The sequence below is a fragment of the Haliotis rubra genome, unplaced genomic scaffold (assembly GCF_003918875.1).
Source record: "Haliotis rubra isolate DU_JTF1 unplaced genomic scaffold, ASM391887v1 Scf340, whole genome shotgun sequence".
Lineage (NCBI taxonomy): Eukaryota > Metazoa > Mollusca > Gastropoda > Lepetellida > Haliotidae > Haliotis > Haliotis rubra.
This window is the reverse complement of record NW_025767014.1, coordinates 1,113,253-1,141,071: the sequence shown is the minus strand read 5'-3', so window position 1 is coordinate 1,141,071 and position 27,819 is coordinate 1,113,253. Positions and strand designations below refer to the sequence as shown.

General features: G+C 41.3%; 1 protein-coding gene across 1 annotated transcript in view; it reads left to right on the top strand.

Annotated features, from left to right (window-relative positions):
* Nucleotides 1–27,810, top strand: part of LOC124284663 (phospholipid-transporting ATPase ABCA1-like) — a 39,032-nt gene extending 11,222 nt beyond the window's left edge. The window contains exons 11-28 of the mRNA XM_046720769.1: nucleotides 164–288; nucleotides 1,133–1,253; nucleotides 2,098–2,284; nucleotides 2,545–2,714; nucleotides 10,604–10,781; nucleotides 11,275–11,390; nucleotides 11,999–12,149; nucleotides 13,271–13,394; nucleotides 14,357–14,486; nucleotides 15,389–15,509; nucleotides 15,822–16,003; nucleotides 17,049–17,190; nucleotides 17,624–17,758; nucleotides 18,582–18,685; nucleotides 19,089–19,181; nucleotides 20,240–20,483; nucleotides 22,637–22,733; nucleotides 23,699–27,810. Of these exons, the coding sequence (XP_046576725.1) occupies nucleotides 164–288; nucleotides 1,133–1,253; nucleotides 2,098–2,284; nucleotides 2,545–2,714; nucleotides 10,604–10,781; nucleotides 11,275–11,390; nucleotides 11,999–12,149; nucleotides 13,271–13,394; nucleotides 14,357–14,486; nucleotides 15,389–15,509; nucleotides 15,822–16,003; nucleotides 17,049–17,190; nucleotides 17,624–17,758; nucleotides 18,582–18,685; nucleotides 19,089–19,181; nucleotides 20,240–20,483; nucleotides 22,637–22,733; nucleotides 23,699–23,823 (2,545 nt within the window). The 3' untranslated portion in view covers nucleotides 23,824–27,810. The remainder of the gene's footprint in view (nucleotides 1–163; nucleotides 289–1,132; nucleotides 1,254–2,097; nucleotides 2,285–2,544; nucleotides 2,715–10,603; nucleotides 10,782–11,274; nucleotides 11,391–11,998; nucleotides 12,150–13,270; nucleotides 13,395–14,356; nucleotides 14,487–15,388; nucleotides 15,510–15,821; nucleotides 16,004–17,048; nucleotides 17,191–17,623; nucleotides 17,759–18,581; nucleotides 18,686–19,088; nucleotides 19,182–20,239; nucleotides 20,484–22,636; nucleotides 22,734–23,698) is intronic.
* The last annotated feature ends 9 nt before the right edge of the window (nucleotides 27,811–27,819 follow it).

Genomic DNA, 27,819 nt, shown 5'->3' with positions numbered 1-27,819 from the left:
CAACTGACAACCATGAGTCCATACGAAAAGGTATGAAACGTTGTTTGTCACCGGAAGTACATAGGCCTCGCGGAGTGCCGTGACCTACTAACAGGCCCTGTTGCACACTATGAGTCATGAGGAAAGTCATTCTTCACTCTGGTTTGATGGTGTGTGATTCTAGTGGGATGCCATGTGAGCCATCAGATGCAGTGGGAAAATGGACGGCACGACCGGAGCTGACCGGAAACCTGTCCATAGACTCTCCATCCTGTTCCTGTGCCTCTGGAGTCCAGGAGTGTCCACCAGGTAAAACAACTCTCTCTGTGTGCAGTCTCTGATGAACCTGTGAAGATCAGGATTAGAATTGGTCTTCAGCACCCATGCTTGTCATCAGTGGCGACTAACATGATCGGGTGGTCAGGATCGCTGACTTGATTGACAAATGTCATCTTATCCCAATTGCGTAGATCGATGCAAATGTTGTGGATCACTGGATTGTCTGGTCTAGACTTCATTGTTTACAGACCGTTGCCATATAGCCGGAATTTTGTTGAGTGCAAACAAACAAAGCTGTCAAAGATGCTTCACTCCACTTTGCACAGTTGCATACCTCTCATGTGTCAGAATCCTATGTGGGTTTTAACCCTGGATTGCATTTCTAATTATTGTTTTTTTTCAGCTCCAAGTCTTGGAGAGCAGTTTATGTCTAAGGCCTTATCACAGTGCACTTTCTCCCAATGTTTACTGACTTGCCCAGATGTGTACTAGAGCTGTTAGCTCATTTAAATTAACTCTGTATAGTGCACACATCTGTAAAATTGAGTATTAGGATTGGAGAATCCAAAGAGAGTGATCATCAAAATAAATTGGTTAGTATCAACTTGATAAGTTTAGAAAAGTGTGATCACACCTGACAAACACAAATTCAGCGCATTAATTTTTTAAAATTCATTGTCATCACTCTTGGTTTTCTCTAAATACTTAGAAGTAAGTTATGAATACACCTTCTCTGAAACAAGATTACCTCATAACTTGAAAAAGGTGGCAAAATTGTTAGTGTTCGATTGCTTGGTTTTTGCACTTACCAATCAATCTCCTATTGTTTAGATCAGATTGAAACCAACCCACTCACTCACTTACTTTGATCCAGGTGCTGGCGGCCCCACCCCTTCCCAGACCTACCTCCCGACAACAGACTACCTCTACAACATGACGGGGCGGAACACCAGTGACTGGCTAGTCAAAACCATGAAGCAGTATATCAAGAGAAGGTAAGTCAGGCAATGTTTGCTATTAGAGTGAAACTGCTGGGGGGGGGGGGCAAATATTATACCAGTAAAGGATTGTCGGGTAGACTAATGGTTAAAGCATTCACTCATCATGCCAAAGACCCAGGTTCCCACATGGATACAATGTGTGAAGACTATTTCAGTTGAGGTGAAATTGGGTTTAACGTTGTGCTTGAGAATATTACGCTCATATGACGACCTGCATGCGTGTGTATGTGTGTATGTGCGGCTGCTTGTACTAGCCCAGACTGAAGCTGGTTTTATAGTGCTAGCCCACTGAGATACCACGCCGCAGTGAAGCATGAATACCCCACTCAGACACATTATACTGACTCCGAGCCGACGAGTCCTTGTTGTTCCCATTAATGCCGAGCGCCAGGCAAGGACCAACAAGTACCATATTTTAACGTCTATTGGTATGACGCGACCGGGGATCGAACCCGCGACCTTCCGCTCTCTGGGCGGACGCTCTAACCACTACACCACGGAGGCGGTCGACTATTTCAAGAGTCCCTGGCAGTGATATTACTTGAATATTGCTAAAAGCGGAGTAATACTATACTCAGTCACTACTTCTATACTTTTACATGGAGATTAATTTCAGAATTCATTATTACATGCAAAATACACAGAGATATGTTTTTGGGGGAAAGTGTGCACATATGCAAGAAAATATGGTATTTAAATCAAAGGACCCCTTAAATGTTATGGCCTGTGATGAGAACCCCTTGACTTGTATCTCTGAGTTGGTTGAAGGATAGTCCAGTGTGTTTCCATCTCCTCCGATGTCACCTTGAAGACAGGTTTTTTTTCATGTTACTTGTAGATACGGAGGCTTCAGTTTTGGAGACAAGAACCCTGTAGCTCAGCTGAATTCTACACAAATAGTGAACATCATTGACCGACTCGGAAGAGCAGCCAATAACGGTTCTGCTGTTGTCGATGGTAACGAGACAATATGGCAGGACCTGGATGATTTATTCAAGAGATTTGTCCGACAGGACATTGCTAAGGTATATCTCAAGTTGCTATTTCTGTTAATAACCAAATCAAGTCTTCTTTTTTAGTTATTGTCTTCTTGGTTAACGTTGAAACTTTTGTTGATGCCAGTAAATTTCTTGTGAAAATCCTTGCCTGAATGTTGCTACCAAAATATAGATATTTCCATGAGAGAGACTGCTTGCTGGATTTCCTGGCCAGGACTTTATTATCTATTTTCCTGACTGGTCTGAAACATCCTAACTCTCTAGAATATGTTCTCTGTCTCCTGTAGGTATGGTTCAACAACAAGGGATGGGCAGCTGTCGTGGCCTATATGAACTCTCTCAACAATGTCATCCTGCGCAGTTATCTCCCCTCCTCTAAGGACCCCAGTAACTTTGGCATCACCACCATCAACCATCCACTCAACTATACCCAAGAACAACTGAATGACGAAACAATGTATGTATCGTACGATATTATTTTCAGTATTATTTCTTTGGTGATCTGGATATTTTTCCTTACCCTATTTATAGCAAAAACCGCTCTTAGATTATTAGATTACCCCAATCTTGAGTAATCAGATAACCCAAATAGCAACTCTTGGAAGAATAAAGGAACTTGGAATTTAAATGAACTGCCTTACTTTGAGCTGTTCTTCCACAGCGTCATTAACTATCAGAAACACTGTCTAAAGCAGCAGGAAGCTGTCTAGCTCTCTAAGCAGAAGAGATCTTATCATCAGGGTTTTACACAGACTTTGAAAAAAGACAGTCATTGTGACCCACAGTATTTATATTTGGGAGTCATTTTCAATATTTTTTCTTATCCTGACTCATGTTTATTTGCTTGTCTTCTTCTTCTGGCGAACCTAGTGGAACACTTGTATCTCCCAATTGAAGTTCCCTTCAATAAAAAATCACTCATTAGTACTGACCACGAGTTACCTCCCTTCCACAAGCGCGGGAACGAGGGCGCCACCTGAACCCATGTGCCTCACTCTCTCCTTCTTCGCCCAGTGAGCAAGACGTGAGAGCACCTGTGTCTCCCAACACACTATATCCTTTATTTATATTTAGTTTGTTACCTCTTATATTCATCTATAGAGGTGTAACTAGTATCATTATTCAACATGCATTGATAATTATTCGTGTTTCTGCTGCTTGATTAACGGTTCGCCGTGTTGCTCAGCAGTTTGCGTTAATAAAAATCTGCACTGTTTGTAAATTACGTTACTCTGCTACCGATCCACATTTAAAATGCCCTAGTTGCATTACTCCATGTTCTATTGTTTCTCGTTGTAAATTATATATTAATTTACCAATTTCTGCCTTTAGATAAATATTTATGTTCCGTTTTGAGACGGAAGGCAGATAAATCTCGGAAACAATCTTCAGTCATGGCTAATAGATCGGAGTCAGATATATCCACGGGCCCCAGAGCCCACCCCATACTAAGTCATACAGGGCCCCAGAGCCCGCCTTGACTTCGCGTAGGGCCCCTGAGCCCATAGATGCGCCTCCGGGAAGGGCAACCCTGCCCGGAGTGAGCTCTTTGCATAAGGTATCCAAGGCCGCCTCCGAGAAGGAGCTAGAGTCTGACCCTTTGCAAGAGGCTTCGCGGAGAAGGAGTGCTTCGCCGAGCACGCACCTTGTCATGTACGAAGGGCGTTCGCAAAGCAAGCACTCATATGTCGGATCAGACACTGACTCCAGACATTCGCGCAAGACGCTAAGGTTAAGTGGTTCTACAACGCCTAGAAGACGCTCGGCAGCAGCCCTCAACGCTCGAGAAGCCCAGAGCGCCGGGCGGCCATCACCGCTTCTCGAAGCTTCCACAGTTTCCGCCAAGGATGTCTTCTCCAAGGTCTACATACACTAGCCAATCATCAGTCCGTTCTCCTCAGTCCTCACATAGATCTTCTTACAGATTGAGGTCTCCGACATACGCACCATACGCCAGAGGAAGACGATGGTATCATTTAAGATCGGACTCTAGACACCTCGCTAAAGAAGTCCCAGGCCAGCCTCGCCGAAGGAGCTACAGCCTCACCAGTTGAGAGGGACATCGCGAGAAGGAGCTGCCACGAGCCCACACCCTGTAGAACACAGAGGTCGTTCATGAAGCAAGCGCCATATATTGATCGGACTCTGACTCGATACTTTCGCTAAAGGTAGCGAAGGCTAAGTGGCTCCAAGTCTATTTCACCCAGAAGATCTAGAAGCGCTACTTCGAGATCTTAGCTAAGTCCCCGGCGTCACCGAGGAAGTCCCTCCAAGGTCTCCATATACTAGCCACTCGTCCATATATAGCCACTCGGCCAGTCCGCTCAAGACATCACATGAGTTGTTTATCAACTGTAAGCCATATGCCGCCTACAAGCCTACGCCGAAGACAATTGCACAGGCTATTTACAACACACAACGCCGCTGTATTAATTTATCAACGGATGAAGAGCCTAATTAGGATCTTCAAGCCGACTACCTACTACAATACGATTATCTACATGCGTGACCATTACGCAGATCTGCAGACAATTCAAAACGAAATTGAACAGCAGTCTTGTTACAGCGAGTAAAACTCATAATCATCAACGATGTCCTCAGAAGTAATATGTACAACAAGTTCAGCTTTAACAGTCTACAAGCTGACAACTTCCAAGGTTATTGAACCTTATATAAGGAAGTCGGAATTATCTTCAAGACTGAAGTTACTTTCACGACAGCCTGGAAAATAACTTATCCAGCATTAATATTACAGAGCCGCCAGGTATTTCGCTACCGAGGTTTCGCTTTACCATCAACCCTCAAACACGTATCACTGGGTAACTTCGAAGTTACGTGAAGACTGACGATTGTTCTAATATCAACGACGCACTATATTATACAAGGTTCCTTTCCTGATACACCGTGACGCCACAGCTGGTACTCTACAGAATCAAAATGCCTTGTTCTGATTGGACCGAGATGGACAACGCCTCTACGCGAGAGGTCGATCATAGTTCACAGTTCAACACATAGGTTGCAAGTGACAACAATATATCAGTGAACGAAAGCAAGCCTCCTTACAGTCCAGCTAATCTAAACCTTCATGATTGGGCTGCCTTCTTGAGGTTAGAGACCTCCCCTGTCAAGTAAGGACGAGGACACGGCAGTCAGACGATTTTTACATAAAGTTCAACGATGGCAGTCACCCCTGGTTATGCATCTACATCGCCAAACACTTCAGAGCGAATTTACCTCGACGACGGGATACAAATGGATCCAAATCCATAGCGCCTCAGACTACAGTTGAATTCATCATCAAGCTACTAACACAACTAGATGGTTAGTAAACCTACTTAAGTTGGACCTAGAACCTTCGCAAGATCTGCTATTCTAGGTTTTGATTTGTAACGACGCGAAAATCGTGATAATTGTACCGAGGACCATGGATCAAGATCCAACGGTCATTTCCACAAGCCTTACTATCTCCACTACCACTACGACAGTGACAGAGTCTGTTTGGGGTTACGCACTTCAGCTCAGCTCAAGACATGACAGACAGAGGCAGACTACAATTACATCTGTTACAAGTCATCAGCACTGCGATCTAGATCTAATCTCTACCGCTCAATCATCGGTTCAGGTCAAACCTCATCTACTATGATGCACCAAGAGATCAATGTTTGAATAGGCGCCTCGCTAATAGAGCTGGAATCGATAACACTTTCTACGTGATGTGTCACTATAAGGTTGGGGAGCCCATCTTGCCAACAGGACGGCATCAGGGCTATGAGCAATCAAGAGAGCAATTACACATAAATCTGCTAGAGATGCAAGCAGTAATAAACGCCTTTTAATACACTGGAGCAACTTACTACAGTATACCCAGTGGATGATTCACACAGTCAATTCGACAGTGGCGCTTTTATGTGAACAAACTATGCTCAACCAGGTCCCCTAACATATCGACTCTGTTTTCAATTGTTCGATTTAATCAACAACCTCAACATACATGTCAGAGCATATCACATTCCAGGAGCAAAGAATGTGATAGCAGACGCCTCTCGCCACACATACCATCGCCGACAGAATGAATGCTCCATACAGAGATATTCACTAAATTATCAAGGAAATAGGAACTACAATAATAGACCTATTTACCATTCGATTCAACAAACAACTGACAACATTCAGACGCCAGTTCCAGACCCACTAGCATTGGCAACAGACACACTAAGCATATCGTGGAAGGTCTCAACGCCAGACGCTTTTCCGCCACCAGCGCAATCTCACAAGTTTACTCTAAATCAGTCTAAAGCAGAGCCTCCATCTGATTTTGGTCACGCCTACTGACCAGTGAGGAAGTGGTTTCCAACTCTTATTCAAGAAATCGGACAACCAATACTACACCTTACAGAGTGCTCGAATCTGTTAATACATCCGCGACACCAAACAAGCGCACGGAAAGCCAGATATATTCCAACTCCACGTGATGGATTGTATCATATGCTGTCTGAATAACAAGTTATTCAGCCAGAGCGCAAAGCAGTCTAACTTGCCCTCGTAACTCAACTGGCAACTTATAATGATGACAAATGGCACAGTTTTGTCAATTATGCTGCAAAGGAAGGATTTACAGCTAGATATGCTACTCATCCTCAAGTGGCGGACTACTTATCTTATCCACGTCCAGACTAAGATTTTATAAGGCTAGCTTGTCCACCTATCTTGCAGCAATAGCTCTATCATAACTGAGAACGGGCGTCAAGCTAACCTAACCAAGTTACTCGCCTGCTACGAAGCTCGATTGGAGGATTAAACGGAAGTTCACGCCCAACTTGGGATCTGAATATAGTGCTCCAACACCTCACAAGTGAGGTTTATGAACACGCTTTGATGATATACTTGAACCCCATGATACGATGAATCTATCAATGATGGCCAGTAATAGCACTGAAAATATATCTCCACCGAGCCAAACAGGAGGGAAACATGCAATAGATTTATTTCCTCTATCAAGCAACGCAGACGGAAGTCTCACGTGCATCTACTATATCTCCTTTTGGATCAGAACTGTCATACTACGTGCCTACAAGACTGTAGGACTCCTACCCTCCATGAGCTTCTAATCCTCATAATATTAGAGCTTAACATCTCCAATTGCTCTACACAAATGCTTTTGGAATAATGGAGGGTTATTTCTGAGATCCGATATGGTGTTTGCCAACCACTATCTGAGAGATATCACCACCGAGGACGTCTCAGGTATCCACCTATTCGGTCCCATGGTCCTCGCACAACAGTTGACAGTTCCTCGGAGACGATAAGTCCATCTTACAGAATTTTACTTATCTTATAACAGTACTAAATAGCTACATGCTATATATATTTTGCTTAAGTTCACTATTATCTTAAGCTCAGTACTATGGTTATTATATCATACAATATGTAAGCTAACAACTCTACGGAGTTTGTTATTATATATTTAGCTTAAGTTAATCATATCTTAAGCTCAGTACTATGGTTACATTATAAATATATTAGCTAACAAACTCTACGGAGTTTTTTGCTATTATATATGTAGCTTAAGTTTATTCATATCTTAAGCTCATTACTATGTTTATATCATATAAGTATATTAGCTAACAAACTCTAAAGAGTTTTTTGCTATCATATACTTAGCTTCAGTTTCATCATATCTTAAGCATTATGGTTACATTATAACATGTATTAGCTAACAAACTCTACGGAGTTTTTGCTATTATATATGTAGCTTAAGTTTATTCATATCTTAAAGCTCAGTACTGTGTTTATATCATATAAGTATATTAGCTAACAAACTCTAAAAGTTTTACTATCATATACTTAGCTTAAGTTTCATCATATTTTAAGCATTATGGTTACATTATAAAATGTAATAGCTAACAAACTCTACGGAGTTGTTTTGGCTATTTAGGTTGCTTGCTAATTATATCTTAAGCACAGTTCTATAATCATACTATATATATGCCTACAACTCTTAGGAGTTCTACTATTATATATATGTTCAGCTTAAGTTTCAATCCTTAAGCTCAGTCATATGTTCATTTCATAACATGTATTAGTTAACAAACTCTCAGTAGTTGGTTACTATTATACAGCTTAAAGTATCATTATACCGTAAGCAAAAATTCTGTTATACCTTACATATATGCATATTGTAAGCTTACTACTTTGGTTCTTATAAAAGTATTCATTATAAACTATCAACAGTTTATACTATCACATTAATAGCTTTAGCTTAATTAATGTTCTATATACTTTATTATATTTAGTAAATTGTAATAACCCTTATATGGCAACTGATAAGTTAACAGCAGGAATTCAGTTCAGTGCCTTCATGAAGTTCCCTTAGGGTTATTACAATTATCTCAGTTCAAATCACTAATTAGTAAAATCCAAAGTATATATAATCCCACCTCCTATTCCGTAGGACTCTACAAGCAAATAAACATGAGTCAGGATAAGAAAAAATATGAAATTTTTAAAGTAAAATTAATATTTTTATACTTATCCTGACTCATGAGGTAAGCCCTCCCGTCCCTCCCCCCTTAACAACACTTTGGATTTCCCTGGAAATTCAGGTGTTGGGCTCAGTATATGAGGAGAGAGTGAGGCACATGGGTTCAGGTGGCGCCCTCGTTCCCGCGCATGTGGAAGGGAGGTAACTCGTGGTCAGTACTAATGAGTGATTTTTTATTGAAGGGAACTTCAATTGGGAGATACAAGTGTTCCACTAGGTTCGCCAGAAGAAGAAGACAAGCAAATAAACATGAGTCAGGATAAGTATAAAAATATTAATTTTACTTTAAAAATTTCATATTTGTGAGTCGTGAATTTATTTGCATAATCTTTATGTGTGTATATCAAAAAGCAAGCGTTTTGCAAAGATTTTATTGTTTTGTGTTGTATTGTCATTGATATGTTAGTTAATAAACAGCATATTTTTCACTGTTCAGTTCATTCATAACAAACTCATGTATACTGAACAAATAATCAGGCTTGTGATTTATTCACTGTAACATACCGTTATTAACATGAATTGAAAGAAATATCTAAATTAATGAAGACCTCACTAAAAGTTCATTGTTTGCTATCAAATCGATTTTATTGACTCTGAACTGAATTCTGAGGGTCACTCATAAAACTTGCGTCAAGCTTGACTTGTATGATAATATTTTGAGAGTCTTTAACAAAATTGTTGCGTCAAATACGCAGGAATCCCGCATCATGTAAAACCCTGTATCATGCATCATATTCACAGCAATTTTAACATTACAGCTGTCATATCTCCCATATCCTTGCAGCAGCTTGTACAGTCTCCGCACTAAGATCTCCCAGTGGAAGAAGGCCCAGGTTATCTTGAACACCATTCCGTTTTACGTCATTTTTACCGTCATCTCCTCTCTTCCTGTATGAACAGTGCTATAGACTACCTGGTGGCCATCTGTGTCATCTTGACCAGACTGACAATATATGTTATGATGTGTTGTCTTGACCATCTCTCTGTCTCACTGTTTCCTGTTGACCATATATCACATATGTTGATCACATGTCACTCTTCCCTTGCAGCATGAACAGTGCCATAGACGTCCTGGTGGCCATCTGTGTCATCTTGACCAGACTGACAATATATGTTATGATGTGTTGTCTTGACCATCTCTCTGTCTCACTGTTTCCTGTTGACCATATATCACATATGTTGATCACATGTCACTCTTCCCTTGCAGCATGAACAGTGCCATAGACGTCCTGGTGGCCATCTGTGTCATCTTGACCAGACTGACAATATATGTTATGATGTGTTGTCTTGACCATCTCTCTGTCTCACTGTTTCCTGTTGACCATATATCACATCTGTTGATCACATGTCACTCTTCCCTTGCAGCATGAACAGTGCTATAGACGTCCTGGTGGCCATCTGTGTCATCATCTTGACCAGACTGACAATATATTTTATGATGTGTTGTCTTGATCTCTCTGTCTCACTGTTTCCTGTTGACCTATATCACATATGTTGATCACATGTCTCTTCCTTGCAGCATCACCATGTCCTGGTGGCCATCTGTGTCATCTTGAGCAGACTGACAATATATTTTATGATGTGTTGTCTTGACCATCTCTCTGTCTCACTGTTTCCTGTTGACCATATATCACATCTGTTGATCACATGTCACTCTTCCCTTGCAGCATGAACAGTGCTATAGACGTCCTGGTGGCCATCTGTGTCATCTTGACCAGACTGACAATATATTTTATGATGTGTTGTCTTGACCATCTCTCTGTCTCACTGTTTCCTGTTGATCACATGTCACTCTTCCCTTGCAGCATGAACAGTGCCATAGACGTCCTGGTGGCCATCTGTGTCATCTTCGCCATGTCCTTCATCCCAGCCAGCTTTGTGCTGGTGCTGATCGAGGAGAGAGTGTCCAACAGCAAGCACCTGCAGTTTGTCAGCGGCATCAACCCCACCATCTACTGGGTGGCCAACTTCACCTGGGATATGGTGAGTAGCAGTTACACTTCATTTGATTTATATGGCAGTTAAATTTAGTTAAAGAACACCTAATTCTTTCATAGGACTATATTTAATCCATCATGGAATAACAAGAGTGGGGACCTATTGTTTAATTTTGTTTCTCACATCAACAAAAGTGTAGGTTTTTATTCCATACTTGTATTCAATGTGAGAAGCTCATGTTCAGTGTCCATGAAATATTGCAGAACTGTTGCTAAGAGTGGTGTAAAACCAAGCTCAATCACCAACTGACATATAGGATATTAGATTGCTCTTGTTTTTCTGATACCCCAGAAGTTAGTATGACAAGGAATGGCTCCTTCAGGAAGTGACTATAATATTACTGGGCCTCACATCCCAGGGGGACTGTAATAACTGTGGGGTCATGTAGGGTGGTAAATGATCAGGTTATTTTGATTGCACAGATTTTTAAATACATTTTGTTGTCTGTCAGATACATTGTAAAGTTTTCCTGTTTCAGATGAACTACCTTATTCCTGCACTGTTGTGTTTTATAATATTCTTGTGCTTCAACAAGGAGGCTTATGTTGGCCCTGGCCATGCCCCATGTCTTGTGGCTCTACTCTTCCTTTATGGGTAAGCATGATGTCCTGTTCTCCACATGTTGATAGTGGTCAGCTGATGCCCTAGGAGAGGGATCATGTGGAACCCTTAGGTGTGCTCATAATATAACCTACTGTTTTGTATGGCCCTGAATGGATTATATACAGGTTGCTCCAATATGGCTACACCATATTTCACATGCACGCACGCACGCACGCACGCATGCACCCACACCACACCACACACCACACCACACCACACCACAACACAACACAACACAACACAACACAACACAACACAACACAACACACCCCCAGATACGTGCGTGGTGTGAAACTATTGCTGAATGAACTCCTGTCCCTAATGCATGTTTAAGAGTATCATGTGTGTCTGTACCAAGATTGCCATTCGTCAATTGTTTGTCTCGCCTAGACTCTGTGACTCACTGTAGTGTAGTTGTTGACTGCTGAGTTGAAAACAACAACACTCACTCTTTGTCTGGATCAGATATAAAAACATGCAGACCGCTTTTATATTACTCTGATTGTTAGTAATGCAATCTGTGATACTCTGATACTCACTATTGACCTTCTGACATTATGAGTGGTTCAGTAGTATCATCTTTACACATGTTGTTTCAGGTTTGCAATCATCCCCCTCATGTACCCGTTTGCCCGGTTGTTCTCCGTACCAAGTTCGGCCTTTGTTGCGTTGTCGTGTGTGAACGTGTTCCTGGGAACTGTATCAACACTGGCAACCTTCATCTTGGAGGTGTTTGAACAGGACGATGAAGTGAGTTTAGTCTGATTGAAAGTTTGTGTTTTGTTCAGCACTACAGTACCCAGTTATTGTGACCAGACCTGTGGGAAAGTCACCCCAAAAGTTTCAGGTTTCTAGTTTCCTGATTGATCCTAATATAAAGGCAAAGATGCTAAATATTTCTCATGTTTTTGTCGAGTTGCACCAGTGCTTTTGGAAATGTCAGTATCTTAGGCCTGTACGGTAAAGTTGTTTTGCTTTACTATACGTAAGTCAGTCAGTATTTTCATTGAAAAACAGACTTTTACTTCTATTTGAAGGTATTCTAGGTGAATAAAAACACTCATAAAAGTATCCTCTCCTAATTAAAACAATTATTTCCATCTTCCAATTGTTACATCAGCTTGGGTAGATAGTCAACATTAAGAAGCTGACCCTTATTTTGACCCAATGGCAGGTCTTTATATTCTTGGGCCCGTTAAAAATCAGGACGGAGCAGGGATTCCTGTCTCCTAGCTTCATGATTGTCCCTTGACAATAGTACGGCAATAAATCAAGTGACTCTGAACGCCCAGTCCCTGAGAATTTGTGTAAAGTATTTCTAAGTGGTTTCTGAAACGATGCATCACAAGTTCTAGTCTACAAGATTACAAGATTGGTTCCAGCTCCAAAACAAGTGAATGACTTTACTTGGGTGTTGATCAATCAGGACAAGATGCACACTTTGCACGAAACTTCCTTTGCCAACATACAACAATAACTGTAGCTGGGATGTTAGACAGGAATGAGAATTTTCCGCGGATCCGCGGAATTCCGGGAATTTCATAAGGCCAAGGGTCTTGCCCCAAGACCCCCAGATAGTTTTCAGAGTTTTTCTCAAAACTTCATTCTCATCACTGGTTACAAGAGGCTGAAAAATGGAAAGTGCATAATGTGAGATAGGATAACTAAATTATAAATATTCAATTTATAATGAACATGTTCAGTATTCTTTCTTTTTAAACAAATTATTAATGTTTCTCTTTGCCATCATGACGATGGCATGTGATTGGTCACATGATTGATGATCTTTGATTAAATGATGTTATTGTGCCTCACATTAAAAAAAATGGATCAGTTTCTCATGCACTTACTCCTTCCCATTGCCACTGTAGGGTCTTGCGGATATTAACAAGATACTGAAACAGGCCTTCCTGATCATGCCCCACTACTGTCTGGGCCGAGGACTGATGGACATGACCGCCTACAAGCTGCAGGCCGATATCATCTCTAGATTTGGTATGTCAGAGCATCATTATTGAATGTTTATGCAGATGGTTGTAAAACTGACTTTATGTTTTCATTACAAATGAATGATGAAGCTTGAGTCTTGTACTCATCAGACTATTGTAATGATATCACAAATAGAGGATACAATGGCTTGAATGTTTAGCCCATCACTGAAGCAAACCCTTTCCTTTAAGCACTGATTCTGACCTTGACCCTGCTTCCAAAACACTGACCTTGACCAAACCCTAGAGCACTGACCCTGAATATGAACCTGCCTCTTCAAGTTTGCCTCTTGCCTGTCCCTCCTACCAACATTAAGCCAAACCCTGTCCCACAAACACAATGTCTGAAGACCCTGACTAGTGATCCTCTAAGTGATTCTGGGTTCGATTGGATGAGGCGAATTGGGGTTTAATATCACAGTTAAGAAACTTTTGCTGATATGACGATGTGCATGTATGTGTGGCTGCTTGTACTAGCCCAGACTTAAGCTGGTTTTATTGTGCTAGCTCACTGAGATACCATGCCGCAATTATGCATGAATACCCCCACTCAGACTCATTATACTGACTCCGAGCCGACCAGTCCTTGTTGTACCCATTAATGCCAATCGCCAATCAGGGACCAACAAGTACCATATTTTAACGTCTTTTGGTATGACGTGCCTCAGTATCGAACCGGTGACCTTCCGCTCTCCGGGCAGACGCTCTAACCACTACACCACGGAGGTTGTCGATTCTGGGTTAGAATTTGTCTCTATGCTTGTCATGCAAAGAAGCTTGGGTTTTGTGGTCAGGATGGTTACTTTGTTGATGGGGTGTGCTCTGATTGCGTGGAAAGGTGCTCATGGTATCAGTCAGTGGATCATCTTGTCAACATTCGATTATCTATAGGCTACTGTTAAATATAAGAGTGTGGCATTTAAAACATGACACTTTATCAAACCTCTTACTAGTGAGCATTTTTTCCAGGTGAGACATTGGAGTACAACCTGTTTGACTGGAAAATAGTTGGCCGCAACTTGTTTGCCATGTTTGCCCTGGGTATCGTATTCTTCATCTTCAACCTGCTAATAGAGTACAGGTTCTTCATCAAACCAAGGTGAGTCCTATAGCAAACATCTCAATCTAGGACTCATAAGCATCCATTAGAGAAGTTAACCATGAAGATCCGGGTTAGAATTGATCTTCAGTAACCCATGCTTGTCGTAAGAGACAACTAACAGGATCGGGTGGTCAGGATCGCTGACTTGGTTGACACATGTCATCAGTTCCCAGTTGCGTAGATTGATGCTCATGCTGTTGATCACTGGATTGTCTGGTCCAGACTCGATTATTTACAGATCGCCACCAGATAGCTGGAATATTGCTGAGTGCAAACAAACAAACAAACAAAGCTGTCAACGATGCTTCACTCCACTGTGCAGAGTTGCATCCCTTTCATGTGATAGAATCCTATGTGGGTTTTAACCCTGGATTGTATTTCTAATTATTTATTTTTCAGCTCCAAATCCTCGAGAGCAGTTTATGTCCTAATCACAATACACTTTCTTCCAATGTTTACTGACTTGCCCATATGTGTATTAGTGAATGTTGCTGAGTGCGGTGTAAAATTAAACTCACTCACTCACCATTAGAGAAGTTCAACAGACATATTTTACTTCGATGCAACTGTTTATACATTTATGCATGAATTCCTTTCGATAAAGTAAATTGGAGAGAGTTTCATTTTGTTGGGTATAGATGACTGTAGGGAAAGCAAGATGAATGAACCTGTTTGTATGAAACATCAGATCTTACTTAAACAGATTTTTTACACATTGCATTTTCTTGTACATTAGTCAGAGGATAGTGTAGAATTAATAGGTTTTCCAAGTCTAGTTATTTCACTTAGTCACTTGACTGAGCAATGGACTATATATATCTGAGACCATAGACATTTACCACTGGGTTACATGGAGTTGCTGTGTGTTGAAGCTGTGTGGACACCTGTCTATGTTACAGGAAGGTAAAGGGAGCAACCACTCCACTGACCAACGAGGACATTGATGTGGCTCGGGAACGTCAGCGGGTCATGTCAGGGGGGGCAGACAATGACACCTTGAAGCTGGAGAACCTCACCAAGGTAAGACTGGAATCAAGTATGTTTCTCGGTTTGTTAGCCCAGTACCCATGCTCAGGTGTAAATGTCTGAGACCTTTTAATGTTTCGATAGGATTGGAACCACCTATTCACTCACTCACTAATGTGTGAACAGTGACCTGTTGTGATTTGGCTGTAATATTGCTGGAATCAGAGTAAAACCCAACTCACTCACTCACTCACGGTGCCTCTCACTTATTGTTCTATAGCCTATTGGTGAAGTTCTGATATTATTGGATCAAGCATGTTTGGCCTGTCAATGAACTGTGCGATACCACTGTCTTTCTCTGTTCAGACCTACTGGACCCCTGGGAAGAAGGGGCGCCTGACAGCCGTAGACAGACTGTGTGTGGGCGTGCCAAAGGGGCAGTGTTTTGGTCTTCTGGGTGTCAACGGAGCAGGCAAGACAACCACATTCAAGATGCTGACAGGAGATGTGGCCGTCACGAGTGGCTCGGCAGCTGTCAGTGAAATGAGGTACAAGCTTCATTGTTGTTGTCAGTGGTATCGTTGAGATTTGACTTCTTTATCTTTTGGCCATAGACCCGGGTTCGAATCCCCACATGGGTACAATGTGTGAAGCCCATTTCTGGTGTCCCCCGCCGTGATGTTGCTGGAATATTGCTAAAAGCGGCGTAAAACCAAACTCAGTCAGTCAGTCAGTCTTTATCTTTTGTGTTTTGGGATGAAATAGTGGGAACTGTGGGCTTAATGTGGAAATCTTATAAATAACACTGTGGTTTATCTTATTAATAAAACAGTCAAAAACAGGAACCTCACAGACTACAAATTTGATCAGTACTGCAAAGTATATGTAGACTGATATGAAAGCAGTGACATTGTCAGCAATAAAAAAACCAAGTCTCACACACTGTATCAGGAAAATAGTCAACTAATGAATATATGGAATTGATCAAATTTTTCTAACATTCGTATTCTGTGTCATGATATCATGATAAAATTATATATATCAAATTGAAAAAAATTATGAGGTCTTGAACCATGTTTGTTTTGTCTTTTGAACAAACAAACTAGTAAGTATGTGTTTATTGTGACAGTTTTTAATATGTATCATATAATATGACTTTACTGTAGACTAATAGTCGTCAGATTTCTATTTTTGTGGAACCTGTGGTAACAGACTGAATTAGGTTGCTTACTTCTATTGCTTGTGATAAGGTGCCTGGGCCGGTGGGGTAGCCTAGTGGTTAAAGCGTTGGCTCGTCACGCCGAAGACCCGGGTTTGAATCCCTACATGGGTACAATGTGTGAAGCCCATTTCTGGTGTCCCCTGCCGTGATGTTGCTGGAATATTTCTAAAAGCGGCGTAAAAACCAAACTCAGTCAGTCACATTAGGTGCCTGGGTTTGAATCCCAGATGTGACTCAACCCCAAAGAGTACTAAAATCTGTACTTTACTGTAATCCCAAGCATTACATATTAGCAGTATTTTCATATCACAATTATAGTCAGATGTGACTGTGTGCGACCTGATCCACTACAACCATGTTTCATTGTACAGTATTCTGAAGGACATGGTGAAGGTACGGCAGCTGATGGGATACTGCCCTCAGTTTGATGCTCTGGACTCCCTCCTCACCGGTCGAGAACATCTACAGTTCTACGCTCGAGTCAGAGGCATACCTGAGAAAAACATCAAAGATGTAAGCTGGATTGTCTTGAACTTGATAATCAATGATAATACTGCATTAGATGTACATTTTGCAAGAGGATTCTAATCATATTGATTTTATCGATTAGGCCAGACCAATTTTATTACTTGTTTTACGGATTTTTTGTCCTCGGAAAACCTAAAGGCAGGAGGGGGAAAAAAATATAAAAAAGCACCAGTCATGGCAATTTATTAAGTGTATATGGGGCAAAAAAAATAAATCTAAGAAACATTTTCTTAAAAGTTGACATTTTGGGTGAATAGAAACATTAGGATTTTATTTTTTGAGCGGGGAAAGTTCATTTTTATGTCTTTTCTTACTCTTGGAAAAATAAAGAAAAGCAAGAAATAATTTTGGTCTGGTGAAATGGTTTCTTGCTACTTATAGTTGTTATGAAGGCTGTATGTGGTGTGTGTGTGTGCAGGTGGCAGAATGGGCTATCAGGAAGCTGGGGCTGGTGAAGTATGCCAATGTGGTTGCTGGCAGCTACTCTGGTGGAAACAAGAGGAAACTATCGACAGCCATCGCCCTTATCGGAAACCCTCCCATTATATTCCTGGTAAGTCCAACACGCTGGTTGATTCACTATCACGCTCCCTCTCCTTCCCTCCCTCCCTCCCACTCATTTAGCCATACCCTTCTCTCCCTCTCTCCCCCCTTCTTCCACATGCTCCTGCCTACTCCTCCCTCTCACTTACCTGCACCCTTCTTAACCCCTCCACATGCTCCCCATTCCCTCACCCTCTAACACCCTTCCCTTCCCACTCCATCACCTCTCTCTCCACCCATCCCTCCTCTTCCTCCCTCCCCACTCCCTCACCCTCTACTTCAATTCACCCTCACCCTCCTTCCCTATCCCTCTTCCCATCCCTCACCCTCTACTTCATTTCTCCCTCACCCTCACCCTCACCCTGACTCCCAATCCCCCTCCCTATTCCCATCCCTCACCTGTTCCACTCCATTTCACTCTCCCTCTCCTCCTCCATCAATCCCTCTCTCTTCCTCCCTCTCTTCTTTTCTCTCTCACTCACCTGTGAAGATCTGGGTTAGAATTGATCTTTAGTAACCCATGCTTGTCGTAATAGGCAACTAACGGGATCGGGTGGTCAGGCTCGCTGACTTGGTTGACACATGTCATCGTATCCTAATTGTATAGATCAATGCTCATGCTGTTGATCACTGGATTGTCTGGTCCAGACTCGATTATTTACAGACCGCCGCCATATAGCTGGAATATTGCTGAGTGTGGTGTAAAGCTAAACTCGCTCACTCACTCTCCCTCACTCTCACTCTCCATCTCTGAAATGTATTTGCAGCTGCTGACCCCAAAATTCTGATTGTAGACCAAATTCACTTACATTAAATTCATTCACCTTGTCCAGGATGAGCCAACTACTGGCATGGACCCCAAGGCTCGCCGCTTCCTTTGGAACTGCATCAACAGCATCATCAAGGATGGCCGCTCCATCATTCTAACATCCCACAGGTGAGACAGTTTGGATTCCGAGTGACAAAATGGCCAACAGTACTTCATGTTTGTCATAACATAGTGGCTTTACTGTGCAGTGAAAGAAACTTATAAAATCATTCTGGTGACATTATGTCAACTTGTTTTTGCTTGTGCGTTCTTCCGAAGAATTAACAGTGCCACACTGAATATTGCATACAACCTCATTCATTCAATCAGGTTGTTTGAATGCAGATTACAACACTTGTCCAAAATCCAGTGTGTTATTTACTCTTGTTTAACACATTTGTAACGCGTTGAACTACATGAATACTTTCAGCAGTTTTCAGGTTTTGCCTTGTACTTGATGCCAATGAAAGCCCCTGATATTAAAGGATGGTGTTGGAGGATGTTTCTAAGTGTTGTTGTTTTGCCGTTGCAGCATGGAGGAATGTGAGGCACTGTGTGGCAGATTGGCCATCATGGTCAACGGCAGGTTCAAGTGTATCGGCAGTACACAGCATCTCAAGAACAGGTGAGCTGTCTCCAGTTATCCTTCATTTTCATATAAACACAACTTGTGAAGTTCTTGGTTAGAATTTGTCTTCAGCAACCATGGCGACTAACGGGATCGGGTGGTCAGCTCGCTGACTTGGCTGACACATGTCATCGTTTCCCAATGCATAGATAGATGCTCATGCAGCTGATTGCTGGATTGTCCAATCCGGTCGATAATATACAGACTACCACCATATAACTGGAATATTGCTAACAGTGGTGTTAAACATAAACGTATAAACTCATGTCAGGGTCAATTGACAGAGTGTTAAATACTGATGCATTACATCTTCTATATCAATAATATAAGAGGCTGAGAGTGGTGAAATGGGGTTAAATGGAGTGAAATAAGTTTGGTCAAGCATCATGTAGTAATCTCTGAAGATAGAGCATTTGGCTAGCCCAGTGGTTTAAGGATTAGAAATGTCTTTATTCACAGATATATCACAAGATTCACATAACAATACAGTGCATAATATGCCTACCTATGTATAAGTTGATGTTCAAATTATTGTAACAACTTGGGATAGCACTTCCTTACTGCCTGTCACTAACCAATAAATTTACTCTCATTGCATAATACTATAAGAACAAGTAGGTTTATTAGGATTATTTCATTCTGCCAATAGAAATAACCAGATGACCAGTATGATAGTATGACCTCACGTCAGCTTGATTCCATAGGGAGACCATACAAAATCAGTACAAATTAAGTGTCATGGCAGTATGTGTTGATGCAAGATATACGGTAACTCATCGTGAGCAGTGTCTACGGTAACGGACAAAACTTGTCTTATCCTGACTGCTTTACAATCTGGACAAATGAGTCGGTCCCAGACCAGTCCGTAATATACTGATTCCGCTGTAGTTAGATTGTGACACTCTTATCAAAGGGCCAAGGTTCAAATTCAACATATTATATTAATTAAGTCCACTCCAATTCTTCCCTCCATAGGCATACGTTACAAGCATTGATGTATGGTATAAACAGCTTGTGAGTTATATTAGCCTGTAATGACCCCTATTAACGTGCAGGTTCGGCAATGGGTACACAGTGACCCTGAGAGTGACAGGAGGTCAGCCCGACCTGGAGCCTGTGAAGCGTTACATCAGAGAGCAGTTCCCCGAGTCTGTGCTGAAGGAAAGCCACCACAACATGTTACAGTACCAACTAGGAACCTCCTCCATCTCCCTGGCTAGACTCTTCGGCAAGATTGAGGGTGGCAAGAAGGAAATGGGCATCGAGAGCTACTCCGTCAGCCAGACAACACTCGACCAGGTCAGTCTTGACTACTATACCCAGTTGGTCTTCTCAGCGGATTAGGTTTTACAGGGTCTAAAGTATGGGGGTCTTACAGTGGATCCTACAGACTCTCAGTAATGTGGGGTCTAAGGTATGGGGGTCTTACAGTGGATCCTACAGAATCTCAGTAATGTGGGGGTCCGAGGTATAGGGGTCTTACAGTGGATCCTACAGAATCTCAGTAATGTGGGGGTCTAAGGTATGGGGGTCTTACAGTGAATCCTACAGAATCTCAGTAATGTTGAGGTCCAAGGTATGGTGGGTCTTACAGTGGATCCTACAGAATCTCAGTAATGTTGAGGTCCAAGGTATGGGGGTCTTACAGTGAATCCTACAGAATCTCAGTAATGTTGAGGTCCAAGGTATGGGGGTCTTACAGTGAATCCTACAGAATCTCAGTAATGTGGGGTCTAAGGTATGGGGGTCTTACAGTGAATCCTACAGAATCTCAGTAATGTTGAGGTCCAAGGTATGGTGGGTCTTACAGTGGATCCTACAGAATCTCAGTAATGTTGAGGTCCAAGGTATGGGGGTCTTACAGTGAATCCTACAGAATCTCAGTAATGTTGAGGTCCAAGGTATGGGGGTCTTACAGTGGATCCTACAGAATCTCAGTAATGTTGAGGTCCATGGTATGGGGGTCTTACAGTGAATCCTACAGAATCTCAGTAATGTTGAGGTCCAAGGTATGGTGGGTCTTTCAGTGGATCCTACAGAATCTCAGTAATGTGGGGTCTAAGGTATGGGGGTCTTACAGTGGATCCTACAGACTCTCAGTAATGTGGGGTCTAAGGTATGGGGGTCTTACAGTGGATCCTACAGAATCTCAGTAATGTGTGGGTCTAAGGTATGGGGGTCTTACAGTGGATCCTGCAGACTCTCAGTAATGTGGGGTCTAAGGTATGGGGGTCTTACAGTGAATCCTACAGAATCTCAGTAATGTTGAGGTCCAAGGTATGGTGGGTCTTACAGTGGATCCTACAGAATCTCTAATGTAATCCAAGTGGGGTCTTACAGTGAATCCTACAGGTAATGGGGTCCAAGGTCTTACAGTGAATCCTACAGAATCTCAGTAATGTTGAGGTCCAAGGTATGGTGGGTCTTACAGTGGATCCTACAGAATCTCAGTAATGTTGAGGTCCAAGGTATGGGGGTCTTACAGTGAATCCTACAGAATCTCAGTAATGTGGGGTCTAAGGTATGGGGTCTTACAGTGAATCCTACAGAATCTCAGTAATGTTGGCGAGGTCCAAGGTATGGTGGGTCTTACAGTGGATCCTACAGAATCTCAGTAATGTTGAGGTCCAAGGTATGGGGGTCTTACAGTGGATCCTACAGAATCTCAGTAATGTTGAGGTCCATGGTATGGGGGTCTTACAGTGAATCCTACAGAATCTCAGTAATGTTGGGGTCCAAGGTATGGTGGGTCTTTCAGTGGATCCTACAGAATCTCTCAGTAATGTGGGGTCTAAGGTATGGGGGTCTTACAGTGGATCCTACAGACTCTCAGTAATGTGGGGTCTAAGAGTATGGGGTCTTACAGTGGATCCTACAGAATCTCTCAGTAATGTTGAGGTCCAAGGTGGGGGTCTTACAGTGAATCCTACAGAATCTCAGTAATGTTGAGGTCCAAGGTATGGGGTCTTACAGTGGATCCTACAGAATCTCAGTAATGTTGAGGTCCATGGTATGGGGGTCTTACAGTGAATCCTACAGAATCTCAGTAATGTTGAGGTCCAAGGTATGGTGGGTCTTTCAGTGGATCCTACAGAATCTCAGTAATGTGGGGTCTAAGGTATGGGGGTCTTACAGTGGATCCTACAGACTCTCAGTAATGTGGGGTCTAAGGTATGGGGGTCTTACAGTGGATCCTACAGAATCTCAGTAATGTGTGGGTCTAAGGTATGGGGGTCTTACAGTGGATCCTGCAGACTCTCAGTAATGTGGGGTCTAAGGTATGGGGGTCTTACAGTGGATCCTGCAGACTCTCAGTAATGTGGGGTCTAAGGTATGGGGGTCTTACAGTGAATCGTGCAGAATCTCAGTAATGAGATGTGAATATCAGAATGGTATTCCTCCATGAAGTTGTATGATGGATGAAATAGTGTATTGTTTCTTTCTCTGGTTAGGTCTTCATCAACTTTGCCAAGCTGCAAACAGACATGGACATGGACATAGAAGATGAAGAACTTCCTCCAGATCTGAGCCAGAGGGCATATGAGACAGGTGAGACAACAGCCCCCTTACAATACCATACAGAGTGTGTGCATGGATATCATGTCATGTGAACCTGTACTTGTTTGTCAGAGGTAGATAACTGGATCAGGAGGTTTGGTTGGTGTTTAACTCTGCACTCAGCAATATTCCAGCTATACGGCGGCAGTCTGTATCTAATCGAATCTGGACCAGACAGTCCAATGATCAACAGCATGAATCTACACAATTGGGAACCGATGATATGGGTCGACCAAGTCAGCGAGCCTGACCACCCGATCCGTTAGTCACCTCTTGCAAGTATGGGTTGCTGAAGACCAATTCTAACCCGGGTGTTCATGGGTTTGGAGCAGGAGGTCTAGCTCAGAATGGTTGATGTGGTGTCATCTTATCCCTGTATGGATTGATGTTCATCACTTGATTGTCTGGTCAAGACTTATGTGTCATCAGATCATTATAGCGTGGGATGTTATCAATAAAGTAAATCACTGGTTTGTATGGTCACCGCCTTATAGCTTTCATGTTGTTGACTGTGGCATGAAAATTGAATTAATCCCATTCTCCATCCAGTTCTGACTGGCGATTTGTATACCAGATCCCTTTCTCCATCCAGTTCTGACTGGTTATTTGTATACCAGTTCCCTTTCTCCATCCAGTTCTGACTGGTTATTTGTATACCAGTTCCCTTTCTCCATCCAGTTCTGACTGGTTATTTGTATACCAGATCCCTTTCTCCATCCAGTTCTGACTGGTTATTTGTATACCAGATCCCTTTCTCCATCCAGTTCTGACTGGCGATTTGTATACCAGATCCCTTTCTCCATCCAGTTCTGATTGGCTATTTGTATACCAGATCCCTTTCTCCATCCAGTTCTGACTGGTTATTTGTATACCAGTTCCCTTTCTCCATCCAGTTCTGACTGGTTATTTGTATTCAAGATTCCATTCTCCCAGGTTCTTGTTCCTCTTTGTTCCAGCCATGAACCCCAACCAACAGCGCCTGATGATCGAGGATGAACAGAGCGTGACAGAAAGTACCGCTGGCCTCATCCTCCCCAACAGAGCCCGTGACAACATTATGACTGATGTGTCTGTGGCATAGATTTGCAACTGTGATATATGTAGAATCTGTGATGTTAGCTCAGGCTGTTTTCATTGTGAAACAATTGGTCACCAAATATATTTCCTGGATAACATTCCATAAATGTTATTGTCACAACCACAACATTACTGCACCCTTTAGTTTTCTGGTAACACAATGGCTTATCTGATGGTTCACATGGTAACACAATACCACACCCAGTGGTACACATGGTAACACAATACCACACCCAGTAGTACACATGGCAACACAATATTACACCCAGTAGTACACATGGCAACACAATATTACACCCAATGGTACACATGGTAACACAATATTACACCCAGTGGTACACATGGTAACACAATATTACACCCAGTGGTACACATGGTAACACAATATTACACCCAGTGGTACACATGGTAACAAAATACCACACCCAGTAGTACACATTGTAACACTATACCACACCCAGTAGTACACATGTAACACAATACCACACCCAGCAGTACACATGGTAACACAATACCACACCAAATGGTACACATGGTAACACAATACCACACCAAATGGTACACATGGTAACAGAATACCACACCCAGCAGTACACATGGTAACACAATACCACACCCAGTAGTACACATGGCAACACAATACCACACCCAGTAGTACACATGGCAACACAATACCACACCCAGTAGTACACATGGTAACACAATACCACACCCAGCAGTACACATGGTAACACAATACCACACCAAATGGTACACATGGTAACAATACTTTACCTGCTGGTACACATGGTAAATACAGTCAATGATTGTATACATGGTTACACAAAAGATACTCAAACTTTTCCCCATAGATGAATGAAGTCAGAGGACCTAGTGTCGTTTCAACGTTTCACTTTGGGCCTACTTTGCTGATCTACCACATCTCATGTGATTGGTATCACTAGCATGGTAAGGATCTGACATTTATCATAGGGAAGGGGGCACCCAGAGAGATTTTTGTATTTGTATTTGTATGTGTGTGGGTGTGTATCATAAACATCATCAATTTGAACATCACAAAGGGACTGATCATAGTATATGTATAATATATGACCAGTTCTTAATGTCAGAAGAACCATTTACTTAAATTGACCCAAGATAGTCCTCTTACTTGATTGCCTTAACAGACTGTGATATACTCACTCAATACCATTTGTGACCCTCATTCCTGAGGTCTTAACAGAAGCACATGGCACATGAACAGCTGGACCTACACATGTTGAATTTAAATCAAGACATGGGATGTTGTATATATGCTTTTGTAGAACTTGAGATCATTTACCAATCTCATCATATCCAAATATTGTGTCAAGTGTCTTATAATGTCGTTCATATTTTGAAGGAGTAATTTACAACTTATGTATATCACATTATATGAAATATCCTATTTTTATGATATTTCATGTCTATATAATTCTTTGTCTTGTAAATTCCCTATGTAGTATCAAGATGGTGATGATGATAATAATGATGATCCAACAGATGTATTGTGTGGCAATACTAACAGTGCTTTCCTGTTGTCATGGTACTTACTCTAGCTTTTAACTGCCATTGGAGGTATTATATACAGAGACTATCCTAATTGTAAGACGAACAAAATGCATTGGTGATCTTAATATACAGAAATAATGATCTTATTTTTCTCTGATCTTCTAGATCAAAATTTCTATGAAGGGGAATGATGTGAGGTTATTATACAGAGCGTGTCTTATATTGGTTAAATCATCCTTGTTTTTAAGCGTTTGTGCTCGAAGATAATAAAATATATAGACAAGGATTGCATGTTCTTATGGTTTAAGTACATGACATGTAACATAAGTCTATATGAAGTACATAATATAAATAGATCTGTTTAGCAACTTGGAGTATCATTTTTGGATATTGAGGCGGGGATACCAGAAATGGGCTTCACATTTTCAGCTTGGCATCCACAATGGTGCAAGTTGTTGATGTTCTCAATTTCTTGTCTCATTTGAGTTCTCTTCACTGTGCCCATGAAAATACAAATAACCAGTACATCACTTATTACTCTGCCCGAAGTTATGAGTTGACTACGGTATTTCTCCATTATTGAGTGATGTTTCAACTGGGAGAAAGAGAGGGAGTATTTTTATGACTAGTTTTTTGCTTTTTGATGGGCATTTTGTGTCACCCTCAGCTCACCTTTACGAAGGTGGCCATTGAATGTATCTGTATATGAAATAGGAGTCTGATGGGATACATGTATGTATCAATGAGGATGCAATTTGTCTGTTATACAAGTGCTTATATGTCCGTAAATTGTAAAATGGCTAACCAGCAGGTAAGCACCGAACATGATTGAAACATTTAGAACAAATATACCTCTCCAAATAAGTTAAAGACCAACTCATTCTAATATATTACTACGATTAATCTGTCAATATCATGCCATGACTGAGTTAATATAATAATATGAGTGAATCAAGTTGTCTTCTAAGCTCTTTTTTTTAGTAGTATAAGAATGTATGATTGATGGGTTTGGGCATATACAGAAATAAAGTGTGACAAAGATGTGTCTGAATGAAATATATCTTTCCCAAGTGTTTTGTTCATCACACAAATGATTTGAATCCAGTTATTTACTGTGAAATCTGGAGTCTGATTTGAATTTCTTTAAGAGGCAGAACCAAATACCGGTGTGGTCTTTTCTGTTCAACAAATTAAAACTTAGTTTTATTAATTTTAAGGTTTTTTTTGCTTTCGTGTTTTGTGTGCGAATATATCATTAATAGTGTTTGTGAGTATCGTTTTATGTGTTTTATTTACATATTGGGAAAAAAAACCATATTTTACTGTTTTGGATTTGTGTGTATATTGAACATGTCATATGCTTTAGTCTTTTTCTCTCTATTCATCAGTAATTCCCCATTTTAATATTTTAGTTTATAAGTCATATAGTTCATATATTGTCTACCTGGTAGCTAGATCTGTGATAGGAAATAAATGTATATATGCGACAAGACAATACCATCTGGAAATTAAAACACAGGTTGTTTCAGGCAGTTGGTTTAGCCTTCACTTGCAACTCCCTTGCAATTGGATTTTATTGCAACCTTGCAGAAACTAGGCATTGTTTGAAAGATCTCTCGCAAACAATGTCTTGTGGAATGTTTGTGTCACAAGTGTTACGACAAATGTTGTAGTTCTGCTGGTCAGAACTACAGCACTGTTCATTACTGTAACACCATATTTTGAAGGTAGTGATCACGTTTTGAAAATGCTCTAAAACAGATTAGGACAGTTGTACTTTACTTCCTTGTCAGTAGTCTCCCTTTGTAATCTAGCTCCATTGAGCTCTAGAACAGTCCACACAACCGTTTCTGGGCATGATGTATTGATCATGTCACAGATTAGTTTTTAGGTACCCAACTTTCATATTTGTAACAAAGTGTTTCCAAATACTAGGCCCTTTTTATCAAATTTTATTGTTTATGGGCATTTCTTAGAAGTTGACAGTATAAAAAGTGGACAAATATCACTTCTTTGATATCCTTTTATAGTGATGTTTCAGAACAGGATCCACTTGCACAAGATGATTGTGAGCCTATGTTAAAGTATGGGCATAACGATCACCTTAGCCTTTAGATAGCTTTGTGCAAATGCACCCAGATCCTTATAATGTTTATTGTCAAGAAAGCCATCTGTTTTATCTTAAAGCTGGATGGCCGAAAAGAAAGCCCCTCACTCGATATTAGGATGACACACATGTCCAACCGATCTGTCGATTCCTCAGAACGGTCTACTGAAGTCAGTGTGTTCAGCTCCATTAATGCAGGCAATTATTAGTAAATATTTTACCTGATCTCACAGTGAAAGTTGTGACATCAACCACGTTTATTCTTTACATGACAATATATATATAATAATGTTACTTTAAGTGTACAATTTGTTAAGATTCAATGCATAATAAACAGATTTGATTTTTTGGCTACAGATGTGT